Source organism: Thermobia domestica, chromosome 7 (assembly GCF_964235325.1).
Source record: "Thermobia domestica chromosome 7, izTheDome1.hap1.1, whole genome shotgun sequence".
In the NCBI taxonomy this organism is placed as follows: Eukaryota; Metazoa; Arthropoda; class Insecta; order Zygentoma; family Lepismatidae; genus Thermobia; species Thermobia domestica.
The window spans coordinates 241,628,583-241,646,406 of record NC_137460.1 but is presented as its reverse complement, the minus strand read 5'-3'; the positions used below and the strand labels follow the sequence as shown (position 1 = coordinate 241,646,406).

Genomic DNA, 17,824 nt, shown 5'->3' with positions numbered 1-17,824 from the left:
GAAACGGCAATTCTTGTCATTATTTTTCTCAACACGGAATCAGTGGCGTAGCCAGAGGGTGGGTCCGGGCAATCTGTACCCCTACCCCGAAATTTGAAAAGGTTAAAATAAAGCCTAAAAACGCGTTTTAATTCAAAAATTTTTCGAGGGAGGACCCTGGTTCCTCCCAAAGTTGACTTCTAGCTGAATGACCCCCCAAAAAAATTAAAACTTGGCTGCGCCACTGCACGGAATTCCGTTTTGCATGTCTAATTTTTAACATGACTTCAATTCTCTATATGTCCGGGATTTCTCCAGATGAAAAGTGGTAGCCCTATATATTGCATATACTGCATGAAAGAATTTCTGACATGAGGGTCTGCAATAGATAGTTTTCTAAAGAAATCTACTAAAAACAAACTCATTAGCAACATTCGTTCTCTTCAGTAACCAAATTTGTCTCTCGATAAATGAAACCTATTCTGCAACCACTGGCGCAAATCCCGGGGAGTGAGGGGGACATGTCCCCCAATCTATGAACTGGGTGGGACTGTCCCCCACAATAATCCAATTTGAAATTTGTTTTCTGGGGAATCATTATTAGAACAAGTGTCCTAAAATTTTAATGTGGATGCCTAAGTGGAAATACCAATTATAAGTGTGCATATATTCAGATTTCAGAATGTGTTCACGATACTGATTTGTAATACTAATAGTACCACTACTTCCTGTACATGGCAGTAGCGTAGCTAGGGTGTGGGTCCGGGGATCTGACACCCCCCGACGTTTGAAAAAGTTGTAAAAAATTAAGCCTAAAATGGCGTTTTCAGCCAAAAATTTTCCGGGGGAGGATTCCCGGACGCCCCCGAAATTAACTTCTACCTGACCCCCCTAATTAAATCCTGGCTACGTCACTGGTACATCGCCTGATATATAATATACAACAGGTTCACCTCAGAAATCAGATTAATCTCCTGTATATACGAGTTTATCTTCCCTCCCCCCTCAGAATAAGCCTCAAATCTGCTCGCCTCCCAATGTTGAAGACAACTCTGCTCTTCTGATCCTCCACAGCATTGTTTCTCAACTGCATACATATTTTGAACATCACAAAAAAAGTCCCCCCCCCCCCAATGTTGAAGACTGATTTGCGCCGATGTATGTCGCTCACTCTCTTGCAATGTGGCATAACTCATTTGAATAATATTAAATCTAATTATTTTTTGTCGCTCGCTCTTAATGTGTCCTTACCCTTATGCAGTGTTCGAATTGACTGGCAGATGACGGGAAAATCCCCCTTATAAAAATATCCTCGTCGTGTATCACAGAAAGTACGTAATATATCTGTTTAACCCTTTCCGTATCCTGGCTTTTTGGGCTATTTTTTAGACTTTCAGTCAAGCAGCTACTGTATCGATACTATTTATCCTAGGATCATGGTTCATACCTCATTTTCTTCAGAATAGAGCTGGCTTTCAAATGGTACCACTTGCATGCTCATACCATATACCAGAAGCGGGAAAAAATGTCAAAGTGAAAGTTTCGGAGGGAATTGTTTTCTCAAACTTTGCCCCCCTGGACTCCCTGTGTCAACGTAGCCATCTAAAAAAAATCTGAGAAATAGTACTTGGTATACTGAATGTGTGTGCCAAATTTCAAGTTTCTATCTTGAATAGTAAGGGAGGGAGAAATTTTATCAAAATTTCCCACCATGCCCCAAATTACCACAAAACCTATGATCTCAGGGAAAAAATTCCTGAGACATCCCTAATTACCCTAGGGTCATGTGTCGCCCACATTCACATCTGAATAGAACTGCCTTTCAGGCGGTACCATTCACATGTCTCCATCATGTATCTAAGGCGGGAAGTTGCAGAAAAAGGGATTTTTTGGTCTAAATTTCCTTTTTTTCAACTTTTAGCCCCTCTGGACCCCCCCTGTTTTAACGCAGAAATCTGAAAGAAAATCTGTTAAATACTACTCGGTGGACTGAATGTTTGTGCACAATTTCAATCTTCTAGGTGCAAAAATAAGCCCGCCAGAAAAAAAATCAGAAATTTCCCCATGTTACCCTATACAGAAGTATATTTTGAAAAAAAATCACTGAGACGTCCCTAATTACCCTAGAATAATAATTCGACCGTCATTCTCTTCAGAATGGAACTGCCTTTCATACGGTATGACTCACGTGTCTCCATCATGTATGTGAGGCGGGAAAATCCTATCTTTTTTCAGTTTTTCCCCCTCTGGACCCCCCCCTCTGTTTTAACGCAGAGATCTGAAAAAATCTGATAAATACTACTAGGCAGGCTGAATGTTTGTGCACAATTTCAATCTTCTAGGTGCAAAAGTAAGCCCGCCAAAAAAAATATACCCACCATGTCCCATTTTTCCCTATATAGAAGTATATTTTTCAAAAAATCCCTGAGACGTCCCTAATTTCCCTAGGATAATGATTCGACCGTCATTCTCTTCAGAATGGAACTGCCTTTCAGACGGTATGACTCACGTGTCCCCATCAAGTATGTGAGGCGGGAAAATGACGAGAAACGGGATTTGGGGGGTAAAAATATCCCTTTTTCACTCCTTTGCCCCTCTGGTTCCCCCCTGTTTTAGCACTGACATCGGAACAAAACTGTGGTAAACACTACTCGGTGGACTGAATGTTTGTGCAAAATTTCAATCTTCTACGTGGAAAAATAAGCCCGCCAAAAAATATTGAAAATTGAGAAAATAAATTTTTGACTTATGACGTCATCACCTCCTATGTCTGGACGCAGGAAGGTCTGAAACCATACGTAATGTCTTCTACAAGGCCTCTGGACTTGGAAAAAAAAAACCGGACGAAAAAGCTCAAATAGAAGAGAAATAACGCAATGTACCATGAAAAACGCGTATGGTACAAAATTGTACCATAGGATCCCCAAAGGGTTAAATAAGTATTTCTCTCTTTCACACAGACGCACACACAAACACACACTTGTCTCCAATTCACACACAATAATGTAAGCAATTTTCCCTCGTCCGGAAGTTTAATTCGAACACTGTCTGCCATTACAATTATTGTTACTTTTACTCACCTGTACTTGAAAAACAGTCAGAGCTTTTCCGTTGTTCACTCTCAGCAGAACGACGAAATCAAATGTTCTTCTCTTCTTTCTCTTCTTTTCTCCTCTTTCGTTTTGCAGCACCACTTGTTGAACTCATTTTCTACAGCTTGTTACATGTACATTCTCAAAATCAACTCATAGTCATTACAAAGGACTTTTCAACTTGCCGGACGTAGAGATTGCGAAATACGAATCACTAACAGTTTCGTTTACAAAACAAGCTTTAACGTACACGAATATATTTTGCTATACACAACTTCTGATTTGTGCTTCCGAAATACTATCGCGTGACCTCTGACTTCGCTTTACCTACAAACAATCACTGTTCGCTGGTTTGCATCCATATGCACCTGACTTGAGATGATCCATTGTCCACTGTTGCCAAAATAAGAAGCAAAAAAGGGTGGGGCTTAACACTGAAACGAGGGTGACAAGCTAACGCTGACCTCACCCCACTGTAAACATCCAATAATAAACTAAGCTACCGCTTCAATCTTTTATCTAGTGATTAAATGACTGTTTTAAGGAAGTTATACACGCAGAGAACACACATAGGAAAATATCTTGTAATTAAAAAAAAAAAAAAAATGTTTAGTAAACTATTTCACTCGTTTTTGTCAGGAATTAATACAATGTTAATGTTAGAGAATTTTAGGAAAACCTGTGAAAAATACGAAAAGAAAGGAACAATAAATCTATGAAAATGGTCACAAAGGAAAGTGTGGCAACTATAAAGTTCGAAGGGAAATAGTATAACAGATAAATAGTTTTCGGTACTGTATCTAGGTAATGTTATTAGAGAAGATACCGTATGCACTGTGAACTGAAAATTAAAGTTAGATAGGAAAAAATTCATCATATCCAACTTACTTTTTTAATATTTTGGGGGCCCCTACAAGAGTGGCGCCTTAAGCTGTAGCTTGTTACGTGTAAATCTGGTACTGGTTATTTTTAACTGGTTTTCAAGTATTACATTAAACTATGTTGTTGTGTTTTAAAATTATCAATAGTTAGTTCTGTTTTTGTATTCTAAACATCTGATAATTAAGATATTTTTAAGTTTTAAATATTTATTTTCCTATGCGTCCGGACCCTCCCAAAGGCTCTCGGGCCCTTCGGGACCTCGGCGATCGCCGGGCAGCCGACCTAGCCACACGGCACTGCGGACTGCCCCAAATAAAACACTGAAATGACCTAGTAAAATATATTTAAAAAAAAAATAAGAAATCGTCTGAAAAAAATGAAAACCGAAAGGAAGAGTGAAAATAATAATATACGAGATAAAACATATAATAATAATAATAATAATAATAATAACAATAATAATAATAATAATAATAATAATAATAATAATAATAATAATAATAATAATAATAATAATAAACAATAATAAACAAACAAAATAAAATAATAAAATGAAAGAGAAAAGGCTAAAATTGTAGTAGCAGCGATAAATATAAGGCTTAAAATATTCAGAGAGCGTGAGCTAGGTCAGAGACACTTGAGCTAGACGAAAGAAAGAACACAGGCAATAAAACCAATCGTCATTCACCAGAACACACCGGGGCGACTGGGAGGAGAACTTGCGCTACTCTGCTGGCTATCCCATAAGCACGCCCTCACCGTAAGATCAACGTGGAAATGGAATTGGGGGGGGGGGGGGGCAAGAAAACCTTTCCCATTGACAGAAACGCATGGCCCCGGAATCAGAAGAAGGGAAACGGAAAAATGAACCTGCCAGAACGAAAAGATATATCCTCACCAGGCCACAAAGGAACAAAAAGTTTTTTTTTTTTTTTTTTTTTTTTTTTTCAAAGATTCAGCACATGAACACTGTGAGCACACAACAGCAGACCGGGACGAGTGCACGTACACCCCAGATGGAGGAAGACGTCCACAGACCATTCACTTTTCAGACTCACCACCAACCACCCGTGAGTCTGGTAGCGGTATCCGCAGCTGAGAGTGCATCCGAGAACATGCGGATGAGGGGTGGTTATGCATAGGAAATCAGCTATACTCCCTACCCGTCGATGATATTATTAAAAAGGAATGAGCGAACGGGAAACAAATTAATATTAAGAATAAGGGAATGTTCCTTAAATTAAATCATGCTATATATATATTAAGTATTTACGAAATATAGATAAAATTATAATTGATTTTAACAAAGTTATTCCTTTTATGGTCTCGCCATGTTAAAAATGTTCAATTTCATTGATACTCTTTTGGAGCAAAGTCAAATGGAGCAAATATAAATCCAACAGAAAACAGCGAAAAAGGCAATATTTCATGCAATATTTGGCTTCCTACCTGATTTCTCGATTTGATCATGGACTACTGAAATCATTGCCTTATTCACAAGTTTCTGTAAAATTTTTGACACGCAGATATTACAAGAACTTATTGGCTTATAAATTACAAGCTATAAATGTAAATTTCGTAAGTCGTGAATTTGAAAAAACAGGCTTCCGTAGGTATCAAAATCAAGAAAGTGTGAACCATTACCTGTACATCATCCATGGGCATCGACCCGCCCTGGATTGAAGGCATCTTTTACCTCCTTAATTTAAAATAAATAAGGAAAATTTTGAATGCAGTAGTCATATCTAGTTATTTCCACAGTTAGAAAAAAAGGACCAGTGTGGCTTAATGGTACAGACTCACCTCTGGTGTGAGAATCTTAGATTCTAGCGTAGACCGAGTTTGTGAAGGATAATATTATGTCGTACTTCGGGTTTGCCATTTTCTGCCACATTCTGATTTCTACAGTTCTTCCAGAATTATTTATATTTTACCATCTGCTATGTCCTGTTACTTACAGGGCGTAATTGAGGGATGTTAAACTAAAAAGAAAATAATTTCTTTTTTCCAAAACTAGAGCTCACTCACCTTTGGAATTGCAAAGAATTATTAACTGCTTCCGTTAGTACAACAGCTGCTTCTGAACTCATTGCTTTTATGTTATTATCTTTAGTTAAATCCTAAAAATATAAAATAAAAGCCAATACAAATCAGTAGTTTATCAAGCAGATACTAATAGAAACACAGCGGATACTAAAGACAGTTAAGAACTAATTATGTGTAGTTAATTGAAATACATGGTTTCCTTTACCGAAGCTACATTATTAGTATTGCAATACTGTACGAAGGACAAAAATTATTAGTATTCCTGTTTCAGTGTTATATGTTTTTTTTTTTCTTTTTTTCATGCAATTACTTGAATTTTAGGTGGTCAGTGCTGCTACCTCTTTCATGCTGTAAGAATAAATTAAGACAAATTATTAATTAGTTAAGTTAATAAGTTAAGTGCTTGATAAGTGTTAGGTAAGTAATGAGGACATGCTCTAAAACCCTACGATAAATAACTTTATTTATTACAAGTGAACATTTTAATTATCACCTTAACTTCCCTGCTTCTCCTTTCGTTCGTGGCATCAAAATGTGTTGTTACCATGTCTTGGTACTTCCAATAAAAACCCTGAATACCTAGTTGGGGTATATTATGTGAAGAAAAAAGAAAAAAAGGGAATTATACAGTGGATCTTAGGGTCACGGGAATAATATAATCGGTTCCGTAACGCTGTTCGCGAATTGGAATTATTTTTCTTAATTCAAATTAATGTAAATACAATTAATCCCTTATAGTCACATAAAACATTATGTTGTACGCATTTTTTAACATTTCTTACTGTTCTTCTGTAAGAAAGAATACAGAATTACAAAAGAAAATTTAATCAAAACAAATAAGCTACTCTAAATTAATAAAAACAGTATTGTACTTTACTTTTATTTTTTAAGTATTAACAGTGACTGATGCAGGTGAATATAGAGAGGAAAGCAAAGCTATTTCAATTCAGCCTTCAGCACATTACTGTGTTTAAAGACGTGGAAATTTCTAGAATGGTAGACAAAAATATGTTTGATCTTACACTCACCACTTACACTAGTGCTAATAAAACTGTGAGTCTATCCTTCATTGACTTGTAATGGCAGTTTTCTCTTTCTGAGTGATGTCTATTCTTCTTGGCTTTTGTTTTCCTTTCTTCAGAATAAGGCGTATGTTCATTCATAGCCCGTAATATTGTTCGGGAACCGAGGGAAAATTTTTTAAAAAAGAAACTTTTTTGTAAACTGATTAGTTCGCGAAGAGAGGAGTTCGTGCACCGAGGATCCACTGTATATGCATTTCTATCCAAATAAACTATGGTATTGTAGCTTACCATCAAATCACTCAACTTTGGATCTTATGTCTTCTATAAACTTCAATCGCAGTCACCTTTACTTTTACAAATTGCTAAATCAAACTTCTGTCATCTCTTGAAAGGAAGCACACACCTAAATAGATTCTCCTTGTTCTGGACTAGATTAGTAAATGATTATAGAACATTTTCTGCCTTAATTGCTTCTGTCTAATCCGAATATTCCAATCAAACATCACAGATTCAACTCTCAACAACTTTACAACAAACAGTTTCCTTTATGTATGTCATATTCCTTAAACATTTTGTCTTTGAATTACTTCCCAAGATGAAATAATTTGTCCTATACTTTTGCACTCTTTGAATTTTCATAGAAGCATTGTATTTTAAACTTATGATTCGTACTAATGCAAAAATCAGTGTCTGCTATATGGTAAAATAATAACAGCAATCTATAACGTAAGTATTGATAAAATTTAGCAATATTCATAAGTTGACACTATTGAGAAGAAAAGAAGTGAAGATCGCATTGTGAAAAAGGACTTAACGTTCCTAAGCCATCGTATGCCCCTGAGGATGAATATCTTAATGTCATACTAGAAATATTGGAGGAAGGATTGACTGGGGAACATTTCTAGGTGAGTGATTTGAGGTGTTACAATATGTTCCATACGCTCGATGAATAATATGTACAAGAGATTTACCGAAAAAAATGATAATTATTCGGAAACTGACCATAACACATTACTGAAAGTTTTGTATCAAATACGTGCGGCAAGCAAGGTGACATACCATTCACCTAGGATGCGAAATCATAACAGCCGCAGTGTGTATGTGTGGGGAGGGGGGAGGGAGTGTAAAAAAGGAAGAAAAAACTCTTCGCACTAGAATGTTCCACTGTGGAGAGTTCACTTGTTTGGACATCCATACTTACTAAAGTATATGAGATTAGGGATATCATTAAGCAGGGTTGTTTTGTTTAAAACAAAATGTTTAAAACAAATCATTAAAACTTGTTTTAAACACATGTATTTTTTAAGATTTGTTTTAAACATATGTTTATTTTTTATTTTATTTTATTTTTGTAAAAAAAATCTGCCAGAGAAACAAAATTGTGAAAAAGTGCTCCTCATTCAGAAAACTTATTTTCTTCCCAAGTGAATGTTTTGATTTCTTGTGCCTTCAGTATGTCAATATGGTGATGTGTCGTAGTCGAAGGTTGGGCTACTTGTAGAACTGATATTAAAAAATAAATAAAAGAATTATCATGGAAACAAATGTTTGTGTTGTATTCAGAAAACAAACAAAGGGTTCTTTGCTACATTGTGGTTCTGAAATTAAAATATCGCAGGCATTCATTGATACAGAACATCTTGGTTTTCAGTCTCCGTACAACTTGGAATCGTTTAACATGAGTTTTATGGGAAGAAAAAAGGACATCATCTGGAATAAATTTATTAATGTAATTGCAACTCCATCAGATAAGAAAACGATCATCCGAAAACTGCTTCTGATGATTGTAACGTCAGTGATGTGGTTGAGATCCAACTGCGAACTTCAGGTAAGAATTAATTTTGTATCAACATTTTTTTCATTATATTATGAAAATCTTATTTTGTCCCTCTTCCCCACCTCAGTTCTAAATTTTCTTAAAAACTTTACACTTTGCTGCCATAGCTTGTATGAAGGGACCCAGGGCCGTCGCGTGGGTTGTAAGCGCCCGGAGCGAGAATTCCAAGCCTCCCCCTCAGTGTATTATGAGAAACAACTAGAGTTTATTCTGTACTCCTAGATTTAAATATGGAATCTACGATAAAAGAAGTTAGTATTATGTGATTTCTTTTTAAGTGAATGGCTTTTGTAGTTAGAGCATAAAAGTTAATGAAAAGTGGTTTTGAATTATTGAAATCAATGCTATTCTTGATGTGTATCAAGTTCAAAATAAACAACACAGTAATAGCATAGAACATACAAATATTAAGTTCCAAGATAAAACAGAACTTGCTCTCACATAGGACTGGAGAGAGTTCCTGTTGAATAATCCTAGACGATATTTTACATTACCGGTAATTTTCGAATTCAATACTCTATCGGGAGTCCCTCAAGGATCTAATCTCGGTCCCCTGTTGTTTCTTGTTGTTTTTAATTATATTCGTTTGTGTATAAGAACTTCCCAAGTTCTTCATTTTGCTAACAATCTCAAATTATACTCCAAAGTAAGTTCAATTGATGACTGTGTGAAACTTCAACAGGATCTACAGAGTTCAAATATGGTTTAAGAATAAATTAGTCCTGAATGTGTCCAGATGTAAACCTGTATCTTTCACAACGAAAGAAAATGCAATTAACTTTACCTATACAATAAGTCGCACTTCCTTGTCTACCCCAAATACCATCAAAGATCTAGGAGTTATATTTTATAGCAAATTAACCTTTGCTCAACACATTGACACAATAACGAGTAGTGTAAATAGAAACCTAGGTTTAGTTTATAGGATAGGACAGGATTTCTACAAAGAATCAACATTTGTAAGATTATATTTTTTGTATATGAGGTCAAAATTAGAATACTGTTGTACTGTTTGGACACCAAATATCATCAAATACTCTGATGCAATAGAAACTATACAGTTTAAATTTTTTTAAATGTTTACATACAAGAAAACCGGTTTCTATCCAAAGTATGTCCCCTATGAAGACATAGTAACGAATTTTAGTTTTCAAACATTAGGAAAAAGGAGATGGGTGTTTGGTCGGTTGTTGTTACATAAGTTATTAAACGGTAAAATTGATTGTCCAGAATTAATTTTAGAAGTGTTATTATGTATCCCAACAGGTAAGACTAGAACAGCAATCACTGGGACATTCTATTGTAGAAAAGCAAGAACTAACATATTACATAAGTCTCCTCTGTGCAGAATGTGTGCTTCATATAATGAAATGATTAGATTTCATGTGGTAGATGAATTTAGTATATCCGAAAACAAGTTCAAAACAATTGTTAGGCAGTAACTTCTGACAATTAAACAATGTATATTTATGTATGTATGTATAATAACGTATGTATAAGAGTGTATATTAGATAATTATCTACACGACACTATAACTGGGCATCAAGCCTGCTGTGTTGTCCTTATGAAATAAGTAAATAAATAAATTTTACTTAGCCGTGGTCTGATCGTTATTAACATATCTGAATTAACATTATTTTTTTTAAATTTCATTTACCAACATAATCTGAATTCCTTGAATTTTGTTGATTTGTCGTTTTCGGTGCCCCCTTGTCGCGGCGCCCGGGGCAATAGCCCCGGTCGCCCTGCCCACGCAACGGCTCTGAAGGGATCAGGCGAGAAAGAGCAAGGTGTGTCAGTCGCTCGCGTAACTAGCCATTAAAGCGTAATACTTATTGTAACATCAGTGAGGGACGTAAGTGTCTGGGACGATTTGATCTCAATTTGTTTGTCTGTCCGTATGTATGCACCACGCTACACGGCGCAATTTTCGATCTTTTAACATTAAATTCTGAGGGCAGAGGCACGAGACGTCGTAATTTGCTGTAAAGATTTGGACTGCGATCCGACGTAAAATTTCAAAATTCGGATCCCACTTTAAACAATAAGCCCTGTCTCATATAGCCTTGCTACTGATGAAAGCTGTAATCAATCAAACTAAGCAAACTAATTTAATGCATTTCGAACAAACCTATGTTGCAGGATAAATTTGGCTCCAACTCAGTTATAAAATACTTTTAGATACGGGGCGTTCAGAGCACAAGGGATCCAAGTCCATTTTCAGAAAGGTTTACTTTTGCTCAGCAAACGTAGTATCTTCGTAGCCAAGAGTCCGAAATAAATGAAACAAAAACCACATGAAAGGGCGTGGTGTGGGCTAGAGTTTCATAGGACAACCGCTAGACAAGGGCGTTTCTGGAACGGGGAGCAGGTGGGCTAACTTCCCCCTCACTGCTCTTAAATTTAAGATATTAACATTATATTGTGTACGCTGTAGCGTGGGAATGATTTAATAAGTCAAGCTCCGAATGCCATAGTCAAATATATATAATTACGTTAAATAAATACAGGGTGTGTCCAAATCGCAACCACGAATCCGAGATGAAAGAAAGGAAAACTACATGACAAGTTGTAATCTAGAATTTTATATGATTGTCACTAGCGAGGGGCGTCCGTTTAGAGGTCATCCGCCCCTACCCTGAATTTCAGATTTTGGAGGCAGTAATGCAGATTTAGAACCCTTTTTCTGAGCAAAGTCCAACAGAAAGAAATTGAAGTCCTTATACCGAATAAATATGGATTTTGATCAGTTATAACCCATTTCCATTGGCTGTAAGGAGCTATAGGCCTATATTGCTCTCTTGTACATTTTTTTGGCTCAAAAATTCCAAAGGTGGCTCTATTTTCGAGTTTCGGATCTGCTTAAAATTTTGAAAATTGGGCCTAAGCAACTTTCCAGTTTTGATCATCTGTATTTCCTCCGTCTTTATTTCATATAAGGAGCTCAGGCTTGTTGTGTTGGACTTTACTTATCAAAAGATTTCTAAAACTGTCTTACTGGCCCCAAAATCTGAAATTCAGGGTGAAAGTGGGGACGGTTGCACTCCTGTCCTACTGACGCCCCTCTCTTGCGGTTGTCATATCCCATACCTTTTCGCATGGTTTTAGTTACATTTGTTTTGGACTCTTGCCTACGAAGATATTATGTTTTGAAATAGAATTCATTTGCTGAGCAAAAGTGAACTTTATTGAAAATGGATTTGGGTCCTTTGTGCTCTAAACGCTCCAAATATTACTTTTCTTCAATAAATTATTGACTTAAAAATACCCATTACATATTCTTGCAGAAAATATTCTAAAGTTAGCACAACATGAAGTGTGCTTCAAACAATATCTTTAGAAAATTTATTATTTTAAAATAATTTTATTAGCATCAGTGTTCTGAAATAGTAATAAAATTTTGCGACTAAAATCTCACTCGCCTCCACGAAACGCGAGCTTAGTCCCTAAAGGCATAACTAGAAAACTTTCAGAAGCGGTAACTCCGAAATGACTTGTTTTAGGGCTAAAATGACCGCACAACCGTATTTCTGGTAAAATTCTAGCCTTAAAACATGTAACATGGCTCCCTTTGCATTTGAAATTTCGAATACTGAGCAAACATGTCCGCCATGATGCTTGATAGCACCATCTGATGTGTCAGACGACTTCCAAGTTTCATCATTTTCCCACAACCCGTTCTCAACACACAAGGATGATGAGGACTTTTGTTTCGTCATGTATATTGATAGATTGTGTGAAATCTTCATAGTAAGTAGGTTTTAAAATCTACCTAAAAAGCTTATTACAACCAAGAAAATATTTATGAGAGTCACTGGCAAGAGGGTGTAATAAAAGGGGTCGTGATATGAAATAAGTTGAAAATTACTAATCTATACTGAAATAGTCTGTACCCAACACACTGTAGTGTTAATGAGGATAAAATAAATGAAAAGGTCGGTTGCAGAACAAAAAGTCTTAACAAATACGTTATTACACGATTTTGAAATATGTTTAAAATCATGTTTTAAACTGTTCAAAATGTTTAAAACATGTTTTTTGTGTGTGTTTTAAAACATGTTTAAAACATTTTGAACACTTTTTCATGTTTTAAACACATGTTTTGTTCTTTCTTTTAAAACTATTTTTTCAAACCCTTTCATTAACTACTAGCTCACACACTGGCCTACATGTGAAATATATGTTAATTAGCCCTGTATATGAATTACTGTAATTAATTTTCAAGGTTCCGAAAATAATATCATATTATAGACATTCCAACTAGTTTTTAGTGAGGAGAAAGTTTCTTCCAAAAATATTAAGTGAGAAGAATTCCTTCTTCCTCTCCTCCAGTATTTCGCACTCTGCATTGCATAAAGCAGAACCCATCCAAGATATGAATTAGAAAAATGGTTGTCTAAGTACATCTTTTCCAATATCTTAAAATAAATATTTGTGAACACGAGACTGAAATTACCTTCTTAGAAAATGCAGGCCACCTAAAAAATAACATCTGTAGATGTAATTGGCGAGTGTAACTCGATACCCACATAGTTGAGAAATTAACGAAAAATTTAAGAGCTTAAAATAAAACAAATTAAGGCAATGGTAAGAAATTAACATTAAAAATGGCTATTTCCACTATTATGCAAAGAGAATACCTTGAATTCTGAAAGTTAATATAAAATTTAATGCATAAAATTAACCTTCTTTTTACCAACTTAAATGTTACACGTTATTTACCATGTAGGATGCAAATGAACCCCACATATAAATCGCTGTTTTTAATAAAAATGTTTAATTATTTTAATATATAAATGTTCAGATGGGACTTTTATTGCATAGCTAGTGTTTCGACACATAAAATAATGTAATATATTGTAATATATTTTCTCACAAATACATTATAGTTTGAATTTTATAAAAAATACAGTATGTTAATACTTCTCTGCAAACAAACAAGATTCCAATATCCTTACGAAATTACTTGCCTATTATATATAGTCAAATAAAGAAACATGTAAGATTATTCCTATCATTGCAAACACTAACAGTCTTCGCCTACAATCTTCTTCGTTGAATGATCTTTGCAAATAAAACTGTCACAAACGTCACATTTTGCTCTACCTTTTCTGTTCTTGGAGCGAGGACACTTTACACATCTTCCTTGGTTCAATTCAACAGGAATATTTGTTTCGTGGTTTTGTTATTGCTTTTCATCCTTCTCTCTTGCTCCAACAATGCATCCGAAAATACTACGGCATTATCATTGACATTCGGGAGAAGTAATATTCGTGTAATACCTATGCACCCCACTCTAATAATTTGCAAATATTTAGAAGACAATTCATTTAGTACAATTGCCTTCCGCATAAAAATATTTCATACAAATAAATAATTAAAGTCATTGAATCTCATCCTTGTAGAAATATTTTTACAACAATAACAAAATAATTAGCACTGGGTGTGTTTGCACCCCACTTGGTAAAAAGAAGGTTAAAGTGTTGGAAAATTAATTACTTAGTGTGAAAAATAATTGTTTCTCAAACAAAATTCTTAATTAAAAAATAATAAAATAAATATGACATAAAACGGACAAAAATCTAGGAAATTATGTATTTTTATTAGATTAAATTGATTTATTTTTTTGCGTATTTATTAGTTTTACGAAATACAATTGTTTGATTACATACACGTTCTTGATGAATAACCATTTCACATGGTTTTCCAAAAAAACTTTCAATCGTTACAATTTTTTAACAATTATCAATTGAAAATAAACTCCTGCAAAATTTAATTGATTAAATTTGATTAAGTCCTACATAAAATTTAACTGATTTAATTTAAGTCCTACATAAAATTTAATTGATTAATAACTCCTTCATAAAATTTAAGATTAAGTTTTACATAAAATTTAATTGATTAAATTTCCGATGAAGTCTTACACAAAATTTAATTGATTAAATTTAAGGTAAAGTCTTACATAAAATTTAATTGATTAATTTTAAATCCTACACAAAATTTAATTGATTAATTTTAAAATTAACTCTTACATAAAATTTACGATTGTCTTACATAAAATTTAATTGATTAAGTTTAAGTCCTACATAAAATTTAATTGATTAGTTTTAAAATTAACTTCCACATAAAATTTAATTAACTTTAAAATTAAAAAAGTTTAACTGATTAATTTAATCTTTAATTTTTTTTAACTGATTACTGATAAACACAAAACTAGATATCCACTTCATTGTCCATTTTCTGCACAGAAACATGTCTTAGATGAAGTAAAATGTTAGGTTTAGAGATATTAAACTACTTAAAGTACGATTAGGAATTAATTATTTTGTTTGAGACAAACAGGTTCATAAACAAGAATTAGATGCGAGAAGTTTTCGAATATTAACAAATACAGTAATAGTAAGTAATTTGGAAATAAAAACTCGAAGACTTAAAATACACAAAATATTTGATTCGTAGTCGATGTAATTTCAAATATAAAACTAACTAAAATTATACTAAGTGTTAGAAAAGTCAAACAATATATATACAAAATACAATTCATTATTATAGGGGAAGATACTTGTTTCTGGAATTGTTTGGATATTTTTATTTATATGAAAGATATTTCTATTTCTATTAGTGATGAAAGTGAAACTAAGCCCATAGCCAGTAATCAGTCTACATATTAAAATGCTAGGTTTATATGTTTGTCTCCATTCCTTTCGACAATGAGATCTCGAAAATCACAAGTGCTAGAAACGTGCCGTTTTGTTCAATTGATTCCAAATTTTGTGTAGATTGTCCAGTTCTCATTCAAAATTTCGAAAAACGTGTCGTTATTGTTCTATTTAACATTTTAGGGGCCGTTTTGAGCCCATATGATTAATATTGTTGCAGGCCGAAACAACGGTGTTAAGCAACCAGTAGAGAAGTTACGTATGGCGGGTTGACGGACATTGCAGGCGCTTTGCATAAATCTGAATGGCAAAATCTATTGCATGCTGGCAACTACAAAGGCCTTAAGAGATGAAATGAGGCGTACTCGGACGGATATGGATTTATTAGAAAAAAAAAAATACTTCCAATTGATAGCCTATCGTGTTACTTCTACAAATTTGCTACAAACTCAGTCCAACATCTATACATAGCAATTCACTTTCTTTGTGAGTCTCCTATTCTTTACTTGTGTGAGAAAGGAGATATGCACAGTGGGAAGGAGATTCATGGTCATAATAGAACGATGCGCTGTGTAGATGGCACAGGTTCAGCTAGTACGGTTATAAAATTTCAGCTTTGTTTTATGCGATGAAAGCTAACGTTTATTAAGGATCATCTTTCTAATTAGGATCTAAAGATAGAAAAGGAAATCGGAGTTACAACATACCACATAAGAGGAAAAACACTGATGTCATTTGCAACTGTCCCCTATTTCCCCAGGTTTATACATTTTAACCAATAACATAACATACTAATCAAAAACATGAAATTTTACTTATATCAGTGAGTCTCCCAATCCAATATCAGTGAGTCTCCCAATCCAACAAACAAAACCTGAAATGATGCTACTGGGACTTTACAAAAATAAATTAAATAAAGGGTACAAGCCACTGCATTATACTTCCTCGTTCCAATTCCTTAAACTAAATAATGTACTGCTGCAGTTATTAATGAAACATTTTCTTGTGAAATACGAACAAAATTAAAAGGCATTTTCGAAAAACTTCATCGAAAGAAAAGTCATTCCCAAAAGTGAACTAACTCTTGTAGATTTTTCAAAAAACTTTATGGCATATGTTAGGGTTATTAATTAAATATTAGCTTATAAAATAATGACAAAATCGCATGAGTAGTACTTTACAAAACTGTAAAAATGTAAACTAGCCCTTTTGGATATTCTCGTAGAAGTAATTTATGCAACATTATAAGAATAATAACGAAATATTTATTTATGAAATACGACCAAAATTGCCTCATTCATTTTTGAGAAAGTAATCTGAGAATAAACTCATCCCGAAAAATGAACTACCTCTTGTGATATATATATATATATATATATATATATATATATATATATATATATATATATATATATATATATATATATATATATATTTCGTAAGCATTAATTCACATAATATTGTAGGGTTATTAGTGAAATATGAACAAAATAGCTAGAATAGTTTTTGACAAAATCGTGCGGAAGAAAACTCACACCCACGGAAAAAACTAACCCTCGTAGATCTTATCAGTTCAAATGAGTTACGCAATATTGTCAGGTTATTAATTACAGTAAATATTTATCTGTGAAATATGAACAAAATCACCAGAATTGTTTCGAGAAAATCATCCGAAAAAAAAAAAATCATCCATCTCAAAGAAACTACCCGTCGTACATTTTTTAAGAACAAAATACTTATGCCATATTGTCATGCTATTAATGAAATATTTATTTTTGAAATATGAGCAAAATCGGCTCAGTCGTTCTTGAGAAAATCGTTCGAAACAAACTTCACCCTAAGAATAAACTACCCCTTTTCGATTTTTCCCAGAGAAATGACTGACACCACATAATGAGGTTGTATAAGCAAAATCGTTAAGAGCCGTTTTTGAGAAAATTGCATTTTGTTAATTTTTACCCTTAAGTACACTACCCTTATTTTTAGGGGAGGAAGAAAATTCGAAAACTGCTCCCAGAGGATCACATAAAAATCTTAAGTATAAAAGGACATCGTACAAAAAGCATTGCATTTCCTCGTCTGTCCGATTTGGGTGATTTTTGGATATGTTGTAGATGAGGACCGTCTGATCAATTGTTTATATGGGGCCAACTCCCTACGACCAAACCCGTGACCTCCAAAGGTCATCAAAAGTCACACCGTTACGTGGACTATCCTCATTTGCCGTAGTCCAGTATAACACACAACTATTTTTTGTATGCCAAGTTTGAACCAGTGTTACCTTTGGTGATCTCTGGAGGGCA

At 34.2% G+C, this 17,824-nt stretch overlaps 1 protein-coding gene across 4 annotated transcripts in view; it reads right to left on the bottom strand.

Annotated features, from left to right (window-relative positions):
• LOC145690787 (uncharacterized) overlaps positions 1–17,824 on the bottom strand; it is a 105,491-nt gene that overhangs the window by 12,831 nt on the left and 74,836 nt on the right. For 3 of the 4 annotated variants that reach the window (XM_081766055.1, XM_081766056.1, XM_081766057.1), the window contains one exon: positions 5,982–6,073. The exons of the other annotated variant lie outside the window; for it this stretch is intronic. In XM_081766055.1, the coding sequence (XP_081622181.1) occupies positions 5,982–6,073 (92 nt within the window). The remainder of the gene's footprint in view (positions 1–5,981; positions 6,074–17,824) is intronic. 4 annotated transcript variants of the gene reach the window in all.